Here is a 20,020-nt window from a genome sequence, read left to right as displayed (position 1 = left end):
CATGTATGTTTGAGGATAATTTTTAATTTATTTTTTGGTGTTGATCATATATTCAATAGTTTCTTGAAATAAAATATGAAAAATGTGATGAAATTAGTATTAAGAAAATTTTATAAAAATAATTGTTTGTTTTTATTCTGACGCTACCCACAATGCTTCTTGTTCGAATCCATCTTGGACAAGTTCGAGAACCGAATAAAAAAAAAACAAACATCAAATTAGAACAAGTTTTTGCATACTACTTAGAGGTAATGAAAGTTGTGACTGTACACTTGCATTTGTTAGAAAACGGAAAGTTTATGGTGTATTTTTAGACGTCGAATTTCTTTCCGGTCGCAGCTTTGTGTTCTTTGTTTATGTTCATTTGCAATATTTTTCAAGTCATGTCCATAGTAGATTAAACTTGTTCCGTTATTGGCCTCAGGATGATTATAAACAACTGTATAAATATGTAAATAACACGTTTCAAGTGTCACTTGATAATCTCTATATATTATCTTGCATAACATTGTATTGTGCACTGTCCACCCAGAAGTAGTTGAATGAGATTTTAAACATTACTGGTAAATTCGATAAAGGCTTCTATGCATTGCTTGTAAGTAACAGAGGTTTTGTATTGTTCAAGAATGTATGCTAAGTAGGTCTTAGCCAATATCTTCACTAAATAGCTAGCCTTTACAGTGGTTTAACCAGGATTTTGAAACAAATCATCACTTTAATTTAATATAAATCACATTTAGTATCTTTGTGACCAAATTGATTAGTAACTTGACAATTTGATTAGTAAATGACTAGCTCTAGCTAAATCACTGTTATACACTGTCTGTGCCATTGAGTCAGCTCAGTCTGTTAGAATGCTGACTACATAGAATGAGAGGTCCCAGATTCTATACATACAGCCATACAGCTATTGCTAGAAGAATTTTTCATCAGAATAATGCATAGATTATGATATTCCCTACTTGCGGACCAACATTTTGTCAACATTTATCTCCCTTTGTAGCAGGTATCTATTCGGAACACTTAAGGTTTTCCATCCGATATCGATGATACTTTAGAAAATCTCGAAAGTCAAAAGGGAATTTCTCGTTCTACTGACCATGCCATAAATTTTCTTTATCGGGATACAAATGAAAGTCATCCTTATGTAACCTACCAACAAAATGAAACACCCTGTAAATTTTAGAAACACTTTTGTGTTTGTCTGCTGGGGATTCCGTTTTCATTCGAGTTACCTCTTTTTTCTCACCCGATTCCGAACATCGATTAGAGAGACTTCAGAATTATACCTGCTCTTACGGGAGGTAACTCTGCAAAAACAGGATAAAATATGGCTGTATCCTGATCTCCGCAAGTAGGGAATATACTAAAATAAAGTCAATGATTGTTTTGCAGTTGATTTCATTAGCACTACTGTCACTTTTTTTTTAAAAATGTATGTAACAGCTGTTAGAAGAAAATTAATAAATGAATCCTGCATAAACCAAGTTTTCTAAGTATTTTTTTCATTTAAGTTTAATATGTATGATTATTTATGTTAAAATTTGCTGGAATATTATGACAGTATACAACATGAACAGTCATGGCGAAATTCGTTAGACATGACCAGTACTTTTAGCCACCGGTCAAGTAAAATTTGCGTGATTTCTGGACCAGATGTCCGGTATGTTTTTTATTAGACACGTCTCAACCGTAACTTCCGGTTTAAAGATGGCATCTAAATCAAGTCAAGTTTTAATTGGATCAGAGAAAGGATTCCGGCTTTGGTAAATAATAGGGATGCCATCTCTGAAAGCCCTTTAAAGGAAGCTTACTGATGCAGAAGTTAAAGCTCGTCAACAGGAGTGGGAAACCATTTTTTCCCCCCAACTTGCCATTCTGGCTAGTGGAGTATTGGTCTGCTAGCCAAATTTTTGGGGTTTTTTTGTTTTTTGTCTGTACTATCATCTGTTTTCTCTTGGATTTGACTACCTTCTGCCTTTCTTTTTCTTTGTTCAACTATCTATTCATTTGTTTTTAAATTTATCAAAAACTTTTCCATTTTTTTAATATTCCCTCCCATTGAAGTTTTTCATATAGTACTTTACAGTAACAAAATAAATACTCCATTTCTGAACTCGTATTTTAAACATAAAATTATATTTCAACAGATTCATCATTATGAAACAAGAAAATGTTTTATCATTTGCTTCTTGTTCACTTTTATTTTCACAATATATAACTAATTTGCAAGGTAACATATAATAAATTACCAAGATAATTTCGTTTGAATGCTAATACAAGATTAGGACCGCTGGATAGGTTTTGGCACATCCCGTTTACCGGAAATTAAAATGGCAGATCGTAAACAATGCTTTACAAGTCAATAAAATTGTGCATATGCCAAAATTCACTTGACATATTCAAGCTAAACTTCTTAAAATGTAGGGAATATATTTTTAATGTATGATCAGTGATTTAGCTAGCGCTCATCATTTTCGCCATTTACGAAAGGATTTCATAAATGATGAAAATGTTTAAGATCGTTTTCGTCACTTAAAATTTGAAAAGTGTATAAAAAAAATTCCATTCAAAAAGTATTTCAGATAAATTTTCATAAATGTTAAAAACTGTCAATCGTCACCCTGCCTTATGCTCTGACAAGTTTATGATCCCAAGCTTGGTAATTACCTGGTCAACCAGGTGTGAAATTCATTTTATTGTTAACCTGGCATCCTTGACATGTGCATCGATAATAATCCTTTAACATTTTAACAGTTCATCAAACGTTTGATCATTAGGACCACAAAAGATAATCCTAGTGTTCTCACTCAACTTTAGCCGGTCGTTTTCGACCGCTGAAAACAGTCTCAAGTTGACTCGAGACATTTCTGCTTTTAAGTTTAAAGTATAACTTATATATATCCTTATTTTAAGGAATAGTCGTGTTAAACGATTTCCATCTTTAATGGATACTGACCGATTTTACTCCCATATAAAAATGCTTCACCAACCTCGCAATGTATATATAGCTATCTATTTTTAGAAATTTAAATGCACACAAAAACAATGTTTCCAATGTGGGACTGGTCATCCCATGGATTTCTATTAATTTTAAGCAATAGCAGACAGTTAGGAAGTATTAATCAACAATAAATATTTATTTTACGATTCTCTTTTCTTCTTGAAACAAAATCATAATGATTATGAACGTCTTCAATTCTACTCATGATCTGGGGACAAAGGTCACTAAAAAATGACCACCCAGCAGTAAGATATCATGTAGCGACCGCTTACAGAGTGCAACATTCTACAGTTAACAATGCCAATGTGGCCAACCTCCTTTCTATCTGTCTAGTTTCTGCATAATCTTCTGGTGACTGAGAGGGGATTTAGTAGGTACTATCTGATCAAGACCTACCTTAGGAACAGGCTCAAGGTTTCATCAATCAATTCTCTTCTAAAAGATCTGTCTCTATCCTTCTGATTTGAGGAGTTTTAGGTTGAAGAGGGCTGTGGTGTTTGGCAAGGGACAGGAGGATTTTCTCTTATTAGTTGAGTGTCAAATCATATCATAATAGTAGCTTATGTCAAAGAGTAGCTATTTTTAGACTGAATGAATCAAAGCTTTGTCATGATGTAAAAGCATTTCTATTTTACTATTTTTCTAATAGTAACTATTTTATTTCATTAAGTAACACACGTTTTCTTATAAAAAATAATATTTATTTTGTTGTAATATTTATTGTATTTATTGTTATGCCTGTATCTGTAAACTTAAAATGAATATATTAAGAGTGTTTATGTCTTTAGTTTATGATACTGCTGACTATTTACAAAATTCTGCTGCCCATAATATGTCGTTCGTACTCTATGCAAGAGTGACTAAAGCCCTCATAATCCTAGCTAAAACCCTGTGTACTATGTTAAGGGATGTTTAACTGAATAATCTGTTGGCTGGTTAACTTTCCTTGGAACTTGCCAATGAAATGATGGTCGCTAAATTGACGAGTGTAAGCTAATGAGAACTCGCCAAATTACACATCTACATGTATTTGGCAAGCTGGCGAGTGGTAGTTTCCCACACTTGGAATATGAGGAGAAAACGTAAAACTAGGAGTATTAATCCAGAATGGAAAGTTGGCCGTCTGTGGCTGCTTTTTTTTTTGGTCGGGCAGATAATTGTTCTGTCCAGCAGATTTTGTTAGGTTGCGGTACCAAATGTCCAACTGGTTGAAAAATGATTTCACCAGGTCTGCATCAAAATTGTATACATTCATTGTTGTGATAATTTTGTTTGTACATAAAAGTACAGTGTAGTTTCTTATACATTGACTATGCATCAATAGTTCAGTTACATGTATGACTTATTCTAGTAAATAATTAAAAGGCAATATTAAATGTGCTTTTGTAAATTACAGAGCCCATTTACATGTGAGGCTACATTGATGTTAATATTTTTTTTCAGCAGCTTTTTTTTCTGAACTCTTGATGTACATGTAGTGTTCATGTATAATAAAATAAGAATCAATATTTTTATAATTGTCCTTAATTTCATCAATTATAATTTATTTATCTGCACACATTGTTGTGATACTCCTGTGGTTGTAATTAATGAAATGGGATTGTTAATTTATTGATAAATTAAACCAGTCATAATTAAACATCTAAGGACTGCTTAATTAGTCTGAAAAAAAATTAGCATGTACATGTAGGACATATAAACATTGTCAAAGTTTTACTTTAATCCATTGTTCAAAATATGTTGATATGTGTTTTTTTCTTATTTCAATTCACATTTATAATAATAATATATTATAGCAGACTTGTATTGTTGTCTTTTATATATCAGGTGAAAACTACATCAAGTGATAAGATGAGGAAGCACTAAAATTCAAATAGTACATTGTTAAAAAATAGGAGATGGATCCTGAATATGAGAAGCGGTTACTTCGTCAGCAAAATGGACAAGTTTCTCCATATAATTCTGTAAGTATGAATATACTGAATACATTGTTAATGAAAAATTATCCTGTTTTTAAGTTTTGTTGCTCCTGTGTGAAGGGAGATGACCATGCTAAAGAGATTTATTGCATATGTATCTTCTAACTCGCATTGAATTATTCAATAAAAAAAAAACTAGGTGTTCTTTGATATGATGCCAAATGAAACACTGATTTTTGGAGGAAAAAATCTAAGGAATTCTTTACTCTATGCTGGACCATGTTAATGAGTGTTCAGATATTGGATATTGGCAATATTTGAATAAAAAGGATTCTTTAATCATTTCCATTCTGTGTCAGAAACCTTTGCTGTGTTGAACAGTCCAAAGTTAGAGTTACATCAACTTAAAATGATATACTGTTGAAGGTTTAGTCTCTGCCATTGCATCAGGTTGCACCACATGAAACTTTTTATTTTATTTGGTACATGTAAATGTATGTGATAATGACTTAATAAAAACTATTCTTCACATTGTGCACAATGTGCACTTTCTTCCTTTTCTTTGACCCCAATTGTACATGTATGATTAATTTCAGATTAACAACATTTTGTATAACGGAATCAAATTGATTTTTTTTTCAGCCTTTAACTTTAAGTCCTATGAGTCCAGTTTCATCACCAAGTAAAGACAAATATGGAGACAGATTCATACCAAGTAGAGCTGGAGCTAACTGGCATATAAACTTCAATATTCCTAAAGTATGTTCTGCTGAATGGAGCAATTTGAGCTCTTTCCTTGCCTTAATATTTTAGATGTTAATTATCTGAAAATACTAATACATGAGAGTTTATGTCAGTCAAAACTGTCCTTAATTTTTCTGAAAATCTGTTTTTAACTAACACTGAAATTACTATTTATTTTTCCATTTTTCCAAGGTGTATGAAGTGTGTCCTTAATATTACAGTTCAGCACTCTGAAATGCCCTGTTTACAATGAATGCCTATCTGTTTTGATTTTCTAGCTGAATCAATTACTAGTAGCAGTATTAATGTTGCAATACAAAATGTGAACAGTATGTAAAATGGAGAAAAAGACATGTTGTTTTTTACATTTTACAGACACTACACCTGTGTAATGAGGTTTTATCAAAACGGTACCTTACAGAATATGATTATCACTGTTATTTGTCTAATAATTGGTTAGGTTAAATATTTGCCAGACCAACTTTGAATTTGTGTTTTATTGCCACTAGTCCAGCAAATTGCGTAAAAAAGCTAACATAGAAACAAAAACAGTGATTTCTAGTGATCAGTGTCTTTTTGCCCTTTTTTTCAAGGGAAGTCCAACCTCATCACCTTCTCAGTCAAGTAGCAAATCTAAAGAACCAACAGCTGACAGTAGTAAAGATGGATTAGCCTACTCTTGTCTTCTAAAGAATGAACTATTGTCTGCTGGGATTGAAGATTTGAAGGTTTGTTATATGACATGAATATGGGTGACTGTGAACTATTCGAAAAATGGACAATAGGTGTTCATTCTATACTGCTGCTATTGAGACAACTAAATGAATTGTTTGAGCTGCCTATGCTTTTCTTAGTTAAATGATATACCAGGAACGCTCTGTGAAGTATTGAATTGGGTATTATTAGATATTAAATAGAGTTAAATTTTTTTCTCTAAGATATGACGTAAATAGCTTGAAAATATTCTTACATTCCTGTCTAACCTTTTTCTGTCCCAACAATACATTTTGACATACATCTCTTATGTTCTTTATGTTTCTAGTTGTATTTGTAAATTTAAAGTAAATCAACTTACTCTGTGATTTTTCAGGATCAACAAACAGATGAAAGAAGAATTTTAGTACCAAAGGAAAGTAAAAACTTGTTTCGTGTAAGTTGCTGAACAATTCCATATTCCACATTGATTCTTGCAAATAAATCTTCAAAGTATTCTCTATAAGAAAAAAAGTGGAAAGTATAGAAATTATTTTCTTTTGAACTTAAGTGTAGAGATGGTTGCACAAAACAGGTTTATATTTACATCACTGACATTATTAAAATAGCGATTCCTGTTGAAGCATGCATAAAATAGAGGAAAACATATTTCCAAGAAATTTGTTCACCTAACATTTGCAAGAAGTATTTCTTTCTTGTAGTATCATATACCAAGGAGAAGTTTAGACTTTAGTGATTCATCTCCATACTCATTGTCTCCTGTTGGTAGCAAAAGTCAGAGACTCCTCAGATCTCCAAGGAAGGTAATGCACAATATTTTATGTTATCAGGATAACTGCAATTCTTATATAATAGTTTATGTCCTGATATTTAAACCCAAATTTTTTTTAATAAATATATGTATTTTACTTGCCAAAATAAGGCAATATTGTCCTCATGCAAAGTCTTATTGTTTTTTCACCTTAGTTTAATATCATTTGATATTTGAAGTAAATGACTGAATCCTTTCTAATTTTGACACACTGTTTTTTACCATTAAATACAGATCAAATTTAGTTCTGGTGTATAAAATATTTACCACTTAGGAGTCATGTTCCTTTTTTTGCTTTGAGAAGTTTTTAGTGACAGTTAAATATATTTAGGATAACCTTAAAATATTTATGGCTCCTTGATATTTTATTATTTAGTAGAATGTGTTCTGAAGTGACATAAACGTGTCAAAGTTTTACTGTTACATGTATTATATCTTTCCCTGTATTTTGCTCATTTATTTGTGTGAGATTGCCTTAGTGCAGAAAATATGTAGTAATTAAATTAAATTAATGAAATAACATGTGGTCTAATAGTTAAAATAGGAACTACTTTTATACCATAATATGTTACTTTGAAAAATGTCATGTATTGTTCCTGATGTAACTTATTTATATTTGTTTTGTTACTATGCCTTTTATGGGCCCTTTGATTGGACAATAAATATTCTTCTTCTTCTTCATAGTCCTTATCTGACATTGTATATAATTAGAATGAAAATAATCTGTTGTAAAGTGACTCAAATTAAACATCAATAAGTATAATGAATTTGTGAAAGATAGCCATGTTTAAAAGGTAAAAAAAAACTAAATACAATAAAATATGAATAAAACGTAAAAAAACATTTATAAGTTTGTTTTTACGTTTTATTCGTATCTTATTTGTATTTTGTTCTTTTTTTTTTTACCTTTTAAATGTGGCTATCTTTCACAAATTCATTTTGTTTATAATTAAAATGGAGTTGTTAAGCTGGACCTCAGGTGCTTATGACAGCAAAATGCCTCATAATTTTATCCATAATTCTTTTCCTTTTTTCAGGCTGTACGGAAAATATCCAAGATACCTTTCAAAGTTCTGGATGCTCCTGAGTTACAAGATGACTTTTACCTGAATTTGGTAGACTGGTCATCACAGAATGTTTTAAGTGTTGGCTTGGGGACTTGTGTTTATTTGTGGAGTGCATGTACTAGTCAGGTAGGGATAAGTTCTGAAACTTTTTTATCGATTTTTGATTAGTCTTCTTAGAAAAGTGACATTATTGTAACAGAAAAGTTGATAGTAGGAATGAAGGAAAAATAATATACTGGAAAAACAAAAAAAAAAATTTTTTTTTTTTATTTTATAAGCAGTTGATGTCTTTAAATTCTGTACCAATTAAACAACAAAGGTCAATATTTAGACTTAAACATGAAGTATGACTTACACCAAGTGGTAAACTTTTATCAAGCCTAGAATAAAGTTGTAAATAATTGATTTTTTGTTTTCATGTTTTCTCTTTGTGTATCTTTCTCAGTGGACAGATAAATTTATAAATGAAATAATTGTTGTTAAATTATCAGGTAACCAGATTGTGTGACTTAAACAGTGATGGGGATACAGTAACATCAGTGTCTTGGTCAGAAAGGGTAGGTATATGTTTAAATTTGAATTTTGTGAGAGAATTGAAGAGAAAACACAAAAAAAACATGTTGATGTGCTTGACTTGTATATAGTGTGTTTATGACACATAGTTTATTTCAGGAAACTAAAACTGTCATACATTTGTGACATTGTAAATACTAGATACTTGGGCGCTGACTTTGTAGGACTTGTACATTATTTTGAATGGTGCTATTTTTTTATCTCTCATTCAGAGTAAAATTTTAGGATTCTATTCTTTGCTACTAATTTGACTTATTAACATAGAGCAAGATGCAGTCATCATATTTCTTCTTGTAAAATGTGTTTAACTGCTGCAAAGTAAATAAACATTGCAAAGTATTTCGAAGATATTTGTTAATAGAAATTTTTATGAAATATTGATGTTATATCTGATTCACCACAACCCTTGTATAAATGTGTATGGATTGTAATTATAGGGCCATTTAGTATCAGTAGGAACTCACAAAGGACATGTACAGATATGGGATGTTGCAGCAAATAAAAAGATCAATACATTAGCTGGTCATAGTGCAAGAGTGGGTAAGTTCTGTAGTATTGCTGCTCTTTGCTTGTGAATATAGTTGAAAACAGAGACAAGATCAAAGGGACGATAAGCCCATAAGGAAAAAAGTAACTTTTGATTATTTCATGAATTTATTATTATACATTGCAAAATATAGATTTTTTTTTCATTGGACACATGTGGCATATCAGAAAGATTGACAGCTGGTTAGCTCAGTGTCTGAATGATAATGTCCAACTGAGGTGATTTGCTTACCTGTTGGCTGTTTCATCTGTGAGCTAGCACACTAAACTACCAGCTCAGACTAGTACAAAACTGATTCAGTTTAATTGAGCATTCTTTGATGACAACAAGTCCTAGCTCAAAAATCTTAATGAACCAAAATAGCAATTATTAGCATGTTTATAGTCAAATTCTGCAAGGCCACCAGCATTTTTACCAGGCATGGTTGTCAGGCTGGTGTCAATTTCGAAGACTGAATTGGTTGAATGTTCTTGTTTTAAAAATGCATGAAATATCTGCCAAAAGATGTTACAACAAACAATCAATCTCTTACAATAAAACATGATGATAGTGCCCTGTTATGATTGTTGTCTATTTCTCGTGCAATGTGATGTTAATCATACACAATAAGCTACAGTGAGATGTAAATTAAAGATGTCAAAAGCATTGCATTTTTATTGGTTTATCTACTCATCAATATCACTTTTGCTGTATATTTTAAGAAACAGAGGATATTTCCATTCCATTGGATATCAAATTCAACATATAAATCCCTACTATATCATTTGAGAAAAAAGTTACACAATTCATTGATATTGTATATGCATGATATTTTGAACTTTTGATATTTAATTTTAACAAAAATGATAAACTAGCCAAGTTAAGTTCAAATAACTTCAGTACTCACTGTGAAATTACTTAAGTCTCAATCTAATGTAGCCCTCAACTTGCCTAGAATTGGATAATGTTAGTTGAATCTTTTGCTGAATTGAAGAAGAAATTTGAATAAAATCTGTGATACAAATAGATATGATACATGAAAGTAAAGTATGTGATCCTTACTATTAATTCCACAAAGGTTACATCCGTTGCAGCATTTATTACAAAACGTTGAAAAAAAAACCATCAAAACCATTGTTTACATTGCATGCATTTGTATTATTTACTCGTTTTAGGAGCATTAGCATGGAATGGTGATGTGTTGTCATCTGGAAGTAGAGACAGATTGATATTACAGAGAGATATCCGTACACCCTCTGTTGTGCCAGAGCGTAAATTAACGGGACACAAACAGGAAGTGTGTGGACTTAAGTGGTCACCTGATCACCAGCATTTAGCCTCCGGTGGCAATGACAATAAATTATTTGTGTGGAATATGACTAGTACTGTTCCTGTTCAAACATACAACGAACATTTAGCAGCGGTGAAAGCTATTGCTTGGTCACCCCATCAGCATGGACTGCTGGCCAGTGGGGGAGGGACTGCAGATAGGTGCATTAGGTTTTGGAATACTTTAACTTGTCAGCCATTGCAATGTGTAGATACAGGATCACAAGTGTGTAATCTTGCCTGGTCAAAACACTCAAATGAAATTGTAAGTTGTTAAAGTTTATATAAATTTTTTTGTTTTTTTTTTTTGCATGTGAAAATATGAAGTTAAATCTATACAGATGTATAGATTTAGTATTGGTTTATTTCTTAACTATTTCCATTGGTTTATTTGAAATTTAAGTGTTTCCTTGAATTTTGAGGGATGTTTTTACCTTGTGTCAGATCTTTTGAGTTAATACAGAATCTCAAAATAATATCAACCAAAAAATGCAGCTTTAAAATTGAGGACATTCTCAAAATGTTCAGTTGTATTAAACCTCCTTAATTGTTTGTTGTTCAGATGAATTTATTAATGATGTAAGTTTTTATGACCATGCGAATTTGTTTAAGTGTTAGTGTTCGTAAGAATCAGGCAAAATGGGAAAAATCAGAAACATGCATGTCAAAACCCCACCTATCTGACAATAAAATATCACTAATGGATACTTTCTCTATTTGAAAAGACCACTGATCTCTGCATCGTTGGATTTTTTGACATAGTTATCCGCCCTTGAAATGTTAATTTTTCAGTGCATTTCAATGAAATTGTAACTCAATGTTCCAGCATGATATGGACAATCTTGTCTGTTTTCCTTGGTTCTGATGGTGCAAACAGTCAAATTAAACCAGTTAATTAGCTAGCGCTCGTCATTTTCGCTATTTACGAAAGGATTTCATAAATGACGAAAATGTTTAAGATCGTTTTCGTCACTTAAAATTTGAAAAGTGTATAAAAAAATTCAATTCAAAAAGTATTTCAGATAAATTTTCGTCACCTTAAATAAAAATGTTGTTAAGAACTGTCAGTCATCACCCGGCCTTCCGCTCTGACAAGTTTATGACCCCAAGCTTGGTAATTACCTGGTCAACCAGGTGTGAAATACATTTTATTGTTGTTAACCTGGCATCCCTGATATGTGCATCGATAATAATCCTTTAAAATAACAACAATTTATCAATCGTTTGATCATTAGGACCACAACAGATAATCCTAGTGTTCTCACTCAACTTCAGGTGGTCGTTTTCGACCGCCGAAAAAAGTCTCGAGTTGAATTGTGACATTTCTGCTTTTAAGTACGTTTAAAATATAACTTAAATATACATGTATATCCTTATTTTAAGGATTAGTCGTGTTAAACGATTTCCATCTTTAATGGATACCGACCAATTTTACTTCCAAATATAAAAAAACCCTTCACGAACCTCACGAACCTGACAACATATGTATAAATATCTATTTTTGAGAAATTTAAATGCTCACAAAAACAATGTCTCCGATATGTGACTGGTCATCTCATGGATTTCTATTAATTTTAAGCAATAGCAGACAGTTAGGAAGTATTAATCAACGATAAATATTTATTTTACGATTCTCTTTTCTTCTTGAAACAAAATCACAATGATTATGAACGTCTTCAATTCTACTCATGATCTGGGGACAAAAATCACTAAAAAATGACCACCCAGCAGTAAGATATCATGAAGCGACCGCTTACAGAGTGCAACAATCTACAGTTGACTATGCCAGTGTGGCCAACCTCCTTTCTATCTGTCTAGTTTCTGCGTTACCTTTTGGTGACTGAGAGGGGATTTAGTAGGTACTATCTGATCAAGACCTATCTTAGGAACAGACTCAAGGTTTCATCAATCAATTCTCTTCTAAAGATCTGTCTCTATCCTTCTGATTTGAGGAATTTTAGGTTGAAGAGGGCTTTTGAGGTGTGGTGTTTGGCAAAGGACAGGAGGATTTTCTCTTATTAGTTGAGTGTCAGATCATACCATAATAGTAGCTTATGTCAGATAGTAGCTATTTTTAGACTGAATGCATCAAAGCTTTGTCATAATGTAAAAAAAAATCAATTTTACTATTTTTCTAATAGTAACTATTTTATTTCATTAAGTAACACACGTTTTCTTACTGAAAATAATAGTTATTTTATTGTAACATTTATTATATTTATTGTTATGCCTGTATCTGTAAACTTAAAATGAATATATTAAGAGTGTTTATGTCTTTAGTTTATGATACTACTGACTATTTACAAAATTCTGCTGCCCATAATATGTCGTTCGTGCTCTACGCAAAAGTGACTAAAGCCCTCAAAATCTTAGCTAAAACCCTGAATTCAACTATCAAAATGATGTTTTTTTTTCATACCATGTTTCACCCACTGCCTGATTCTTACAGCAACAGGGACTGACACCTAATTCTCATGTCAAATTTGGTGCAAATAAATGAAACATCTATTACCGTAACCTGCTGAGAATTCCTTTTTGTGCATAAAAGTAAACTTAAAAAATGAAGAGGGAAATATCTTTACATTTATCTTAAGCTCACAAAAAAGTTATAATTGCACATCTGAATCCTGTTTTACCAATGCAACAATTTTTTTCTTCTTTTTTTTTCAGGTTAGTACACATGGTTATTCTCAAAATCAAATTTTAGTTTGGAAGTATCCTTCACTTGTTCAAATTGCCAAATTAACGGGCCACACATACAGAGTATTATATTTAGTAAGTATATCATATCACTTTCTACTAAGAACATACAATTACATTTTTGGCCTGGTTGTTTTCATAAATGTCGGGGGGTGGGGTGTTTTCCTAACATTTTTTTAGTAACTATATTCACAGCCACACAATATTTAGTATACAACTTCAGGTGAAAGTCTGAAATAAGTACTGTTGAAAATAACTCCAAATAATTTTTGTCTTCGTTAAAATGTTAGAGAATTTTAATAGGCGAACTTACCAGATCAAAACAGAAATTGATTAATTTCAAATGTCTTGGATTAGATAGGTTCCACTCAGAGGGACAGTTCTTTATTACACATCTTCATGTTTTTAGACCCTTATTACTTTAATCCTGATCTTTGAAGCCAGGGCCTTGACTTTTAACACTCACTCAGCATCCCAGATAGCCTTGAATTAAGAATGCAGTGGATGTTCATTGGATCAGGAAGAATATTGGTTATTACTTCACCTTGAAATGCATTCTTGTTCCTACAAGTAGTCAAGTTGTCATTTAACAGAAATTATAGTTTTTATTCAAAATGTGTTCAAGTTCCCTTGTGATTTTGGTTAAGTGCATTAAGACTTCAAAAGTGTCATCTCTATCTTGATTTTCTTGATCACTGTCTGTCACTAGTTTGAAGCATTTGTCATCAGTCAAGTATTATATAAGATCATTATTGAAAATGCTTTCTATGGAAAAAGAGCTTATAATTGTTTTTTTCTTGTCAAATCAATTTATTAAGTGTAGGGGTTATTGGCCTTTTCTCTAAAAAAAAATTGAATGCTAGGACTTCTCAGTGGTGCTCAACTTCTCAAAAAATAAATTACCATGTGTCTTCCACTGCCTTGAATTTGCCGAGACTCTTTAATGAATTAATTGATGATACTAAAAAATATAGTGTAAGATTTTTGTTTGAAAAATTAATTTCTTGCATGTCTCTGACAAATTTTAGAGCTGAGTGTCTTGAGAAATTTCACTCTACAATACGTATTATGATATCTAGAAGTGATACAATAATATTATGATATGTAATGCCCTGTTACACATACAGCATATACAACCTTTTTTATCATTTTTTAGAAATCCAAACTATTTTCAACTTTTTATTCAAATGCTAAAAGGGCATTTGCAATCCCTTTTTTCGTCAAACAATTTCTACCATATTGGCAGCACTTAAATGAAGATCAGATCAGAAATATATAATAAATATTGCGATTCGGGACCGACAGAACCATAATGTGAATCATCCATTCTTATGATCCTTAGTTACCCTTCTATTCACAATGATTCAAAGAAAATATTAAAATAAAAACTTTGTGAAGGTTTGGATATTTTGAAATATTACATTAAAACCTGTGTAAACCGAGCTACCTCAGTAGTCTAAAATTTGTCCGGTTTGAGTTGTGAACTAGTTTATTCTGGATTTTAAAGCACCTGCAAACAAAGTTTGGGATTATAGAGGAATCATCTTGTTTTCCGGTCTACATCCATCGGTTCAGATGGATATGGACAGACATCAACTCATAAGAACTGGGTGGTTCAGAGGGGTTTTCAGGACTCTTCTTGTGTTTTTCTTGTTTTGTAATCATGCAATTTAATTTCATTAGTTATATTACAATTCCATATTTCACAGATGAATTCTCCTGTGTTGTTATAGGATGTTCCTATGATGCCACAGTCGGTAAATTCTGTGCTTCCATTGTTTTGATGTCAGTTTGTTGGAAAGGAATATCATCAAACTTTTATTTCTTTGTGGTATTATACTTCTCAACTTTTACCTTTTAACTGTTCACCAATTCATTAATTACAACATATTCAGGGTTACCCTTGGTCCATTCAAATTTAATTACTTTCTGACAGTGACAAGTCTGAAGTTGTTGATTAATCAAGTGAATTGAGGTGAATTTGTATTAGATGGGGTATGGTTTACAAAGAGTGTTTAATCAAAGAAATTAAAGGGTCAGTTTCAAGACTTTGGAAAATGGCTGGTTAAGTTAGAGGCCAGTTTTATCAGGTTTAACTGTACACCTATAGAATTGTACCCAATGATCTTCTTGATATACAACTGTCTAGACTAAAAGTGTATGTCTCTCTTTGATTTTAAGATCATCAGCAAATAAAGTGATTTTTATTGTGGACAGTGTACATACAAAGGAGTTTGTGCTATGCTTGATGTAACCACAAGAATTTTAATGAAGAATGTTGACAAGTCAGCTGTTGGATTCTAGTCAAATCTACTCATGGTCTCTTATGTACTTTTCTAATAGAGCACTATTAAGTTATATGAAAAAGTAAAATGTTTAATCTTTATTTTCATCACAATATTAACACCTTTCTTACTGGGAAAGTATTTTTTGGGGTATCAAGGTCATTTTTATAGAACTTTCACTTAAACAGTATGTATGCAGTACAGTTATGATTTACGACCTGTTGCTGAAATACTCAAGGTTTTCAATAATATCATTTCTATTAATATGCAAAGTGAAGCTAATCATGTATAGATGCATTAAAGCATAATTTATCAGTTTGTGATCTTTGAGTTGATGGTGCTGATAGGAGTACAGAGCTTTGTTTTGTGGTAGAAACTTTCCCACATGTCTTATCAGGGAGATCCTTATCTTGCTTGTCAAGATTGTGGTAACTGACATGAATATTTCATGACAAGTTAAGCATGTTCACATGATCGAACATGCAACTCATTATAGCTTATTTGATGATGCACACATCATAACTGGTCATGTGTTGGCAGTTGACAAACAAACTGCTCTTTTTTTTCACACTGATTAATTTTTCTATGTTGCTTCAGTTCAAACCACATTTTGGATAAATATTTTCTTGATGTTATGGATAAAATTAATGAGATGTTACTGTTATACAATGTATGCTGGATATATAGACTAAGGAAATTCATAGAGACTCTTTTACGGAGAGTCCTGGGGTTGAACCCAGTATGTTTCAGTGGATATTTTGATTTTGTAAATTGCTAGAGCATTAAGTAGCAAGGAAAAAAAAGAAGCATTTAGACTGGTGAAGGCCATTGATGATGAGCTAATGTCCCAAATTAAATTACACCTTGTATGATATATAAGTTTTTGCATGTGCCACTTTATATAAAATTTCACTAGTGGTTATTCTTAACAAGTTCAACTGCTTTGGCATTGATGTAACTATCCTCTAAATGAAACTTGAACAATTACTGGTAAACAGATACAAAACATGTATTAAACAGATTTCTCAAGGCATTAATGAATTTATGTATCTTCCTTCCCCTTGCAGGCAATGTCCCCAGATGGTGAAGCTATTGTCACTGGTGCTGGTGATGAAACATTAAGATTTTGGAATGTCTTCAGTAAAACAAGGTCCACAAAAGTAAGTTATCTTGATTACTGTGTGTATAGCTGTGTATAAAAGGAACAAAATAATAAAGTTAGATAATGAAAATATAGCAAGGAGACACTTTCTTGCTTTTGAGTAGCAGCCTTAGTAAGAATCATGCAAATTCTGTAATATGTGATACACCCCCAAAAAAGGCTATACATATATTTGTTTTTGTTAATAAGTTGCTTTATAGGTCTATATGATAGAATGTGTAGTTAGTCATTCTAGTCTGTCTTTTCTTAGGAGATGATTCACATTGAAATTCCAACAGTTTCCATTGTATTGTAGTGTCCTTTACAGAGTTATCTCCCTTAATTTTGAATTCTACAATACTTTCTGTATAATTTGGGTTTTGATCCTTCCATCACTGGAACTTCACTGCTACTTCTGAACACTACACAGAAAAATAGTTCAAATGTAATTCCTTTTATATTATTCAATACCTCTTTTATAAACAGTAAATATATTCTTGCAATTAATCAGCTCAATAATATTCCATTATTTCTGCAAATAAAATCAAGATCTAGTCTTCATATCGATTCAAGATTTGAGGGACTCCTTTTTTGGCCTTGAAAGGTATTTAGTAATGGATTTGCATTTAAAGAATTTGTTTCTTGCAGTAATGTGTCTAGAAGCATAAAATGTCTTAAGCATGTTCATTTTAGCACACTTTTAAGTCAAATTCTGCACCCTATCATCTAATTTTACCATTTATGAACAAGAAGTGGAGAACAGTAATTTTAATTGAGTAAAATTAACGGGAAAATTCAAATTAATGAAAGTATCTAGTTTTGAAAATCTTGGTATAAGGAAATTGTTTTCTTAAGCTGAACTTGGTTTTGTGTTAGTATAATCTGTTAATGTGGTATTTAAATGTAAACTCACATTAACTTTTGAATAGGTTTAAAATTAGGAAAAAGGTGAAATGGAGCAGATATTTGTAAATATGTGTAAATTGGATCAGTAGTAAGGATTGACTCTCAGTTTATACATATTAGAAAAATGCAAATGTATGATCAGAATTTTAATAAACTTCATGTCATCTTTAAAAGTTTGTTCAGGCTACAATTTTTACAAAAATCAAGAAACTCCAGTGCTATCAGCACTTTGATTTGTATTTCTTCTGATCAAGGTTTATATGAAAAGTCATATGTTACTGTCTGTTTGCATTGGCATTTTAAACAATATATCAAAAATAAAAATGTGTAGGCTTTCCAACCATGAATCACATTTTGCATGATTCTTAGATTGAGTGCTGCTTAACAAGGAGTAGGATTAACACTAACAAGGAAGCTCTTATTCTTCCCCTGCTGAAAGATAATGAAACCGTTCGAAACTCAGGCTTATACAGTTGGGTCTACGATACATAAGACACAAAAAAGTGAACAAGTGTATTCAATCACCATGTGGTGCTCTATTGTTTATATATATTTAAAAAAAAAAACACTAAATGTTTGTTTTGATATGTAATAGTCATATAAGTATACTGTACTCTGTTATTACTATTATTATTATTATTGTTATTATTATTATTATTATTATAATTATTTTGTTTTGTCCATATATATATCATTTTAATTTTTTTTTTTCATTGATTTCAGGAATCTAAATCTGTGTTGAATCTCTTCACAAGAATTCGGTGATGACAGACAGTTAAAAACCAAATCAGGAAAATTCTTAATTTATATAATGTGTTCTCATCAAGTTTGCCCAAGAATGTACCTCGAAATTGACACTACTATGATGTCCATTGCATTTATTATCCTGCAAAATTGATTGGTTACTCAAATGGCAAACTGAAGTATTATTGTCAAAATCATTTTATGGCTCAACAGATATGATTTTAAGAGAAGTTTCTGTTAAAATACTGATTTTAAGTCCTTCGTTTTTGCTTATGGTAAATAGATATTAAACCAAGTTTTATTCAACTTCTTTAATTGGGAACAAAGGTTATAGTTCAACGTTAGGTTTTATAGTGGTTTTTACAGAAGTCTGTCACTATTTTACTTTCATACTTATAGGAATTATATGGAAAGGCAGACTTCTTATTTCCCATAGATAGTGGATTTAAGGAATGTTAGATTTTTAATTTAATTTTTTGACACAAAAAGGTGTCTTTGTTGATTTTTTGTTGTTGATATTTTCTTGATTTTATAGACTGTTGCCAATAAGAAAAAAGGCTACTGCCATGTACGATTGAAAATAGTTCATTTCACTCCATCTTTTTCTCCCCATTGTTTATCTTGTTTTATTGAAGATATTTGATAATTTGGTGCAAATTTATTTCTAATATCTTTTTAAAACCATGCTTTGACATTTTTGGAGTACTTCTTATCAAGGTGATCAATATCAATCAGTACCATTTCATTAGATATAAACCAAAAAATCAGGGTAAAAATTGGAGTCAAGTTTTTCTGGGACCCATTTATATAAGCTAGCAAAAGTTATTTAGAATAAGTATGCTTATTTTTATGGCTAATCATGTTCACCTTCACTTCAAATATTTTGAATACTATTACATTTCCCCCAAAAAATGTGTACTGCAATTCATTTGTTTATAAACCTTGTATATGCATGAGTATCAAACTTTTAAATTCTTTTATTTACACAGGCTTTGTGCAAGATTTCTTTTATAGTCTTTTAGAGATCCTTTTACAAATTAAAACTTTTTTTATATTTAAATATTATCTACAGTATTTTGATATGATTATTAATTATGGATTTAAATACATGCATTTTATAAAGGGAGATAAGTGCCATATTTGCTTGGTATCCAAAATGAATGGATGTGGAGTATTGCCCAGAGAAGGGGGTTTCAGGAGAAAAAGGGGGATTCCTGTCCATAATTTAACGATTTTAATCCAAAAATGCATTAAGTGGACTAAATTTTCCAACAAGGGAGGTGTTCCAACCTCTGGATCACCCTTAAATGTGGAAATATCTATGTTCTCTGGTTCCTATTTTTCTCATAAGAATTATCTGTTCTTAGTGTTAATGTCAGTTGTTGTTTTGTGAAACCATTTTGTATGCATGCATATGATATCAATCTGTATAGCAGATTATCATAAAATATAATAAAAACTTAAAACAAAGAGGAATCTTTCGTTTGGTTATTTTTAATACAGTGTTTTCCACACTAAATACCAGTACCAGTTAACCTTTGAAACAGTTCATGTGAG

At 31.4% G+C, this 20,020-nt stretch overlaps 1 protein-coding gene across 2 annotated transcripts; it reads left to right on the top strand.

Annotated features, from left to right (window-relative positions):
* The first annotated feature begins 143 nt into the window (after nt 1–143).
* LOC148628808 (fizzy-related protein homolog) lies at nt 144–19,939 on the top strand. Of its 2 annotated transcripts, none has more exons than XM_088594977.1 (13): nt 144–248; nt 4,832–4,968; nt 5,566–5,682; nt 6,261–6,395; nt 6,758–6,817; nt 7,083–7,184; nt 8,230–8,385; nt 8,751–8,816; nt 9,270–9,372; nt 10,534–10,952; nt 13,358–13,462; nt 16,740–16,832; nt 18,443–19,939. In XM_088594977.1, exons 2-13 carry the CDS (start codon nt 4,903–4,905, stop codon nt 18,482–18,484), a joined length of 1,464 nt encoding a protein of 487 aa, XP_088451103.1. In that variant the 5' UTR covers nt 144–248; nt 4,832–4,902; the 3' UTR covers nt 18,485–19,939. The 2 variants fall into 2 exon arrangements, with proteins under 2 accessions (XP_088451103.1, XP_088451114.1); XM_088594988.1 differs by lacking the exon at nt 144–248 and adding an exon at nt 522–595.
* The last annotated feature ends 81 nt before the right edge of the window (nt 19,940–20,020 follow it).

The sequence above is a fragment of the Perna viridis genome, chromosome 1, assembly GCF_037379345.1.
Source record: "Perna viridis isolate PV_CMFRI_1.1 ecotype Kerala chromosome 1, ASM3737934v1, whole genome shotgun sequence".
Classification (NCBI taxonomy): Eukaryota; Metazoa; Mollusca; class Bivalvia; order Mytilida; family Mytilidae; genus Perna; species Perna viridis.
Note: the sequence above shows the minus strand (reverse complement) of the source record. Positions and strands in the feature narration are given on the sequence as shown.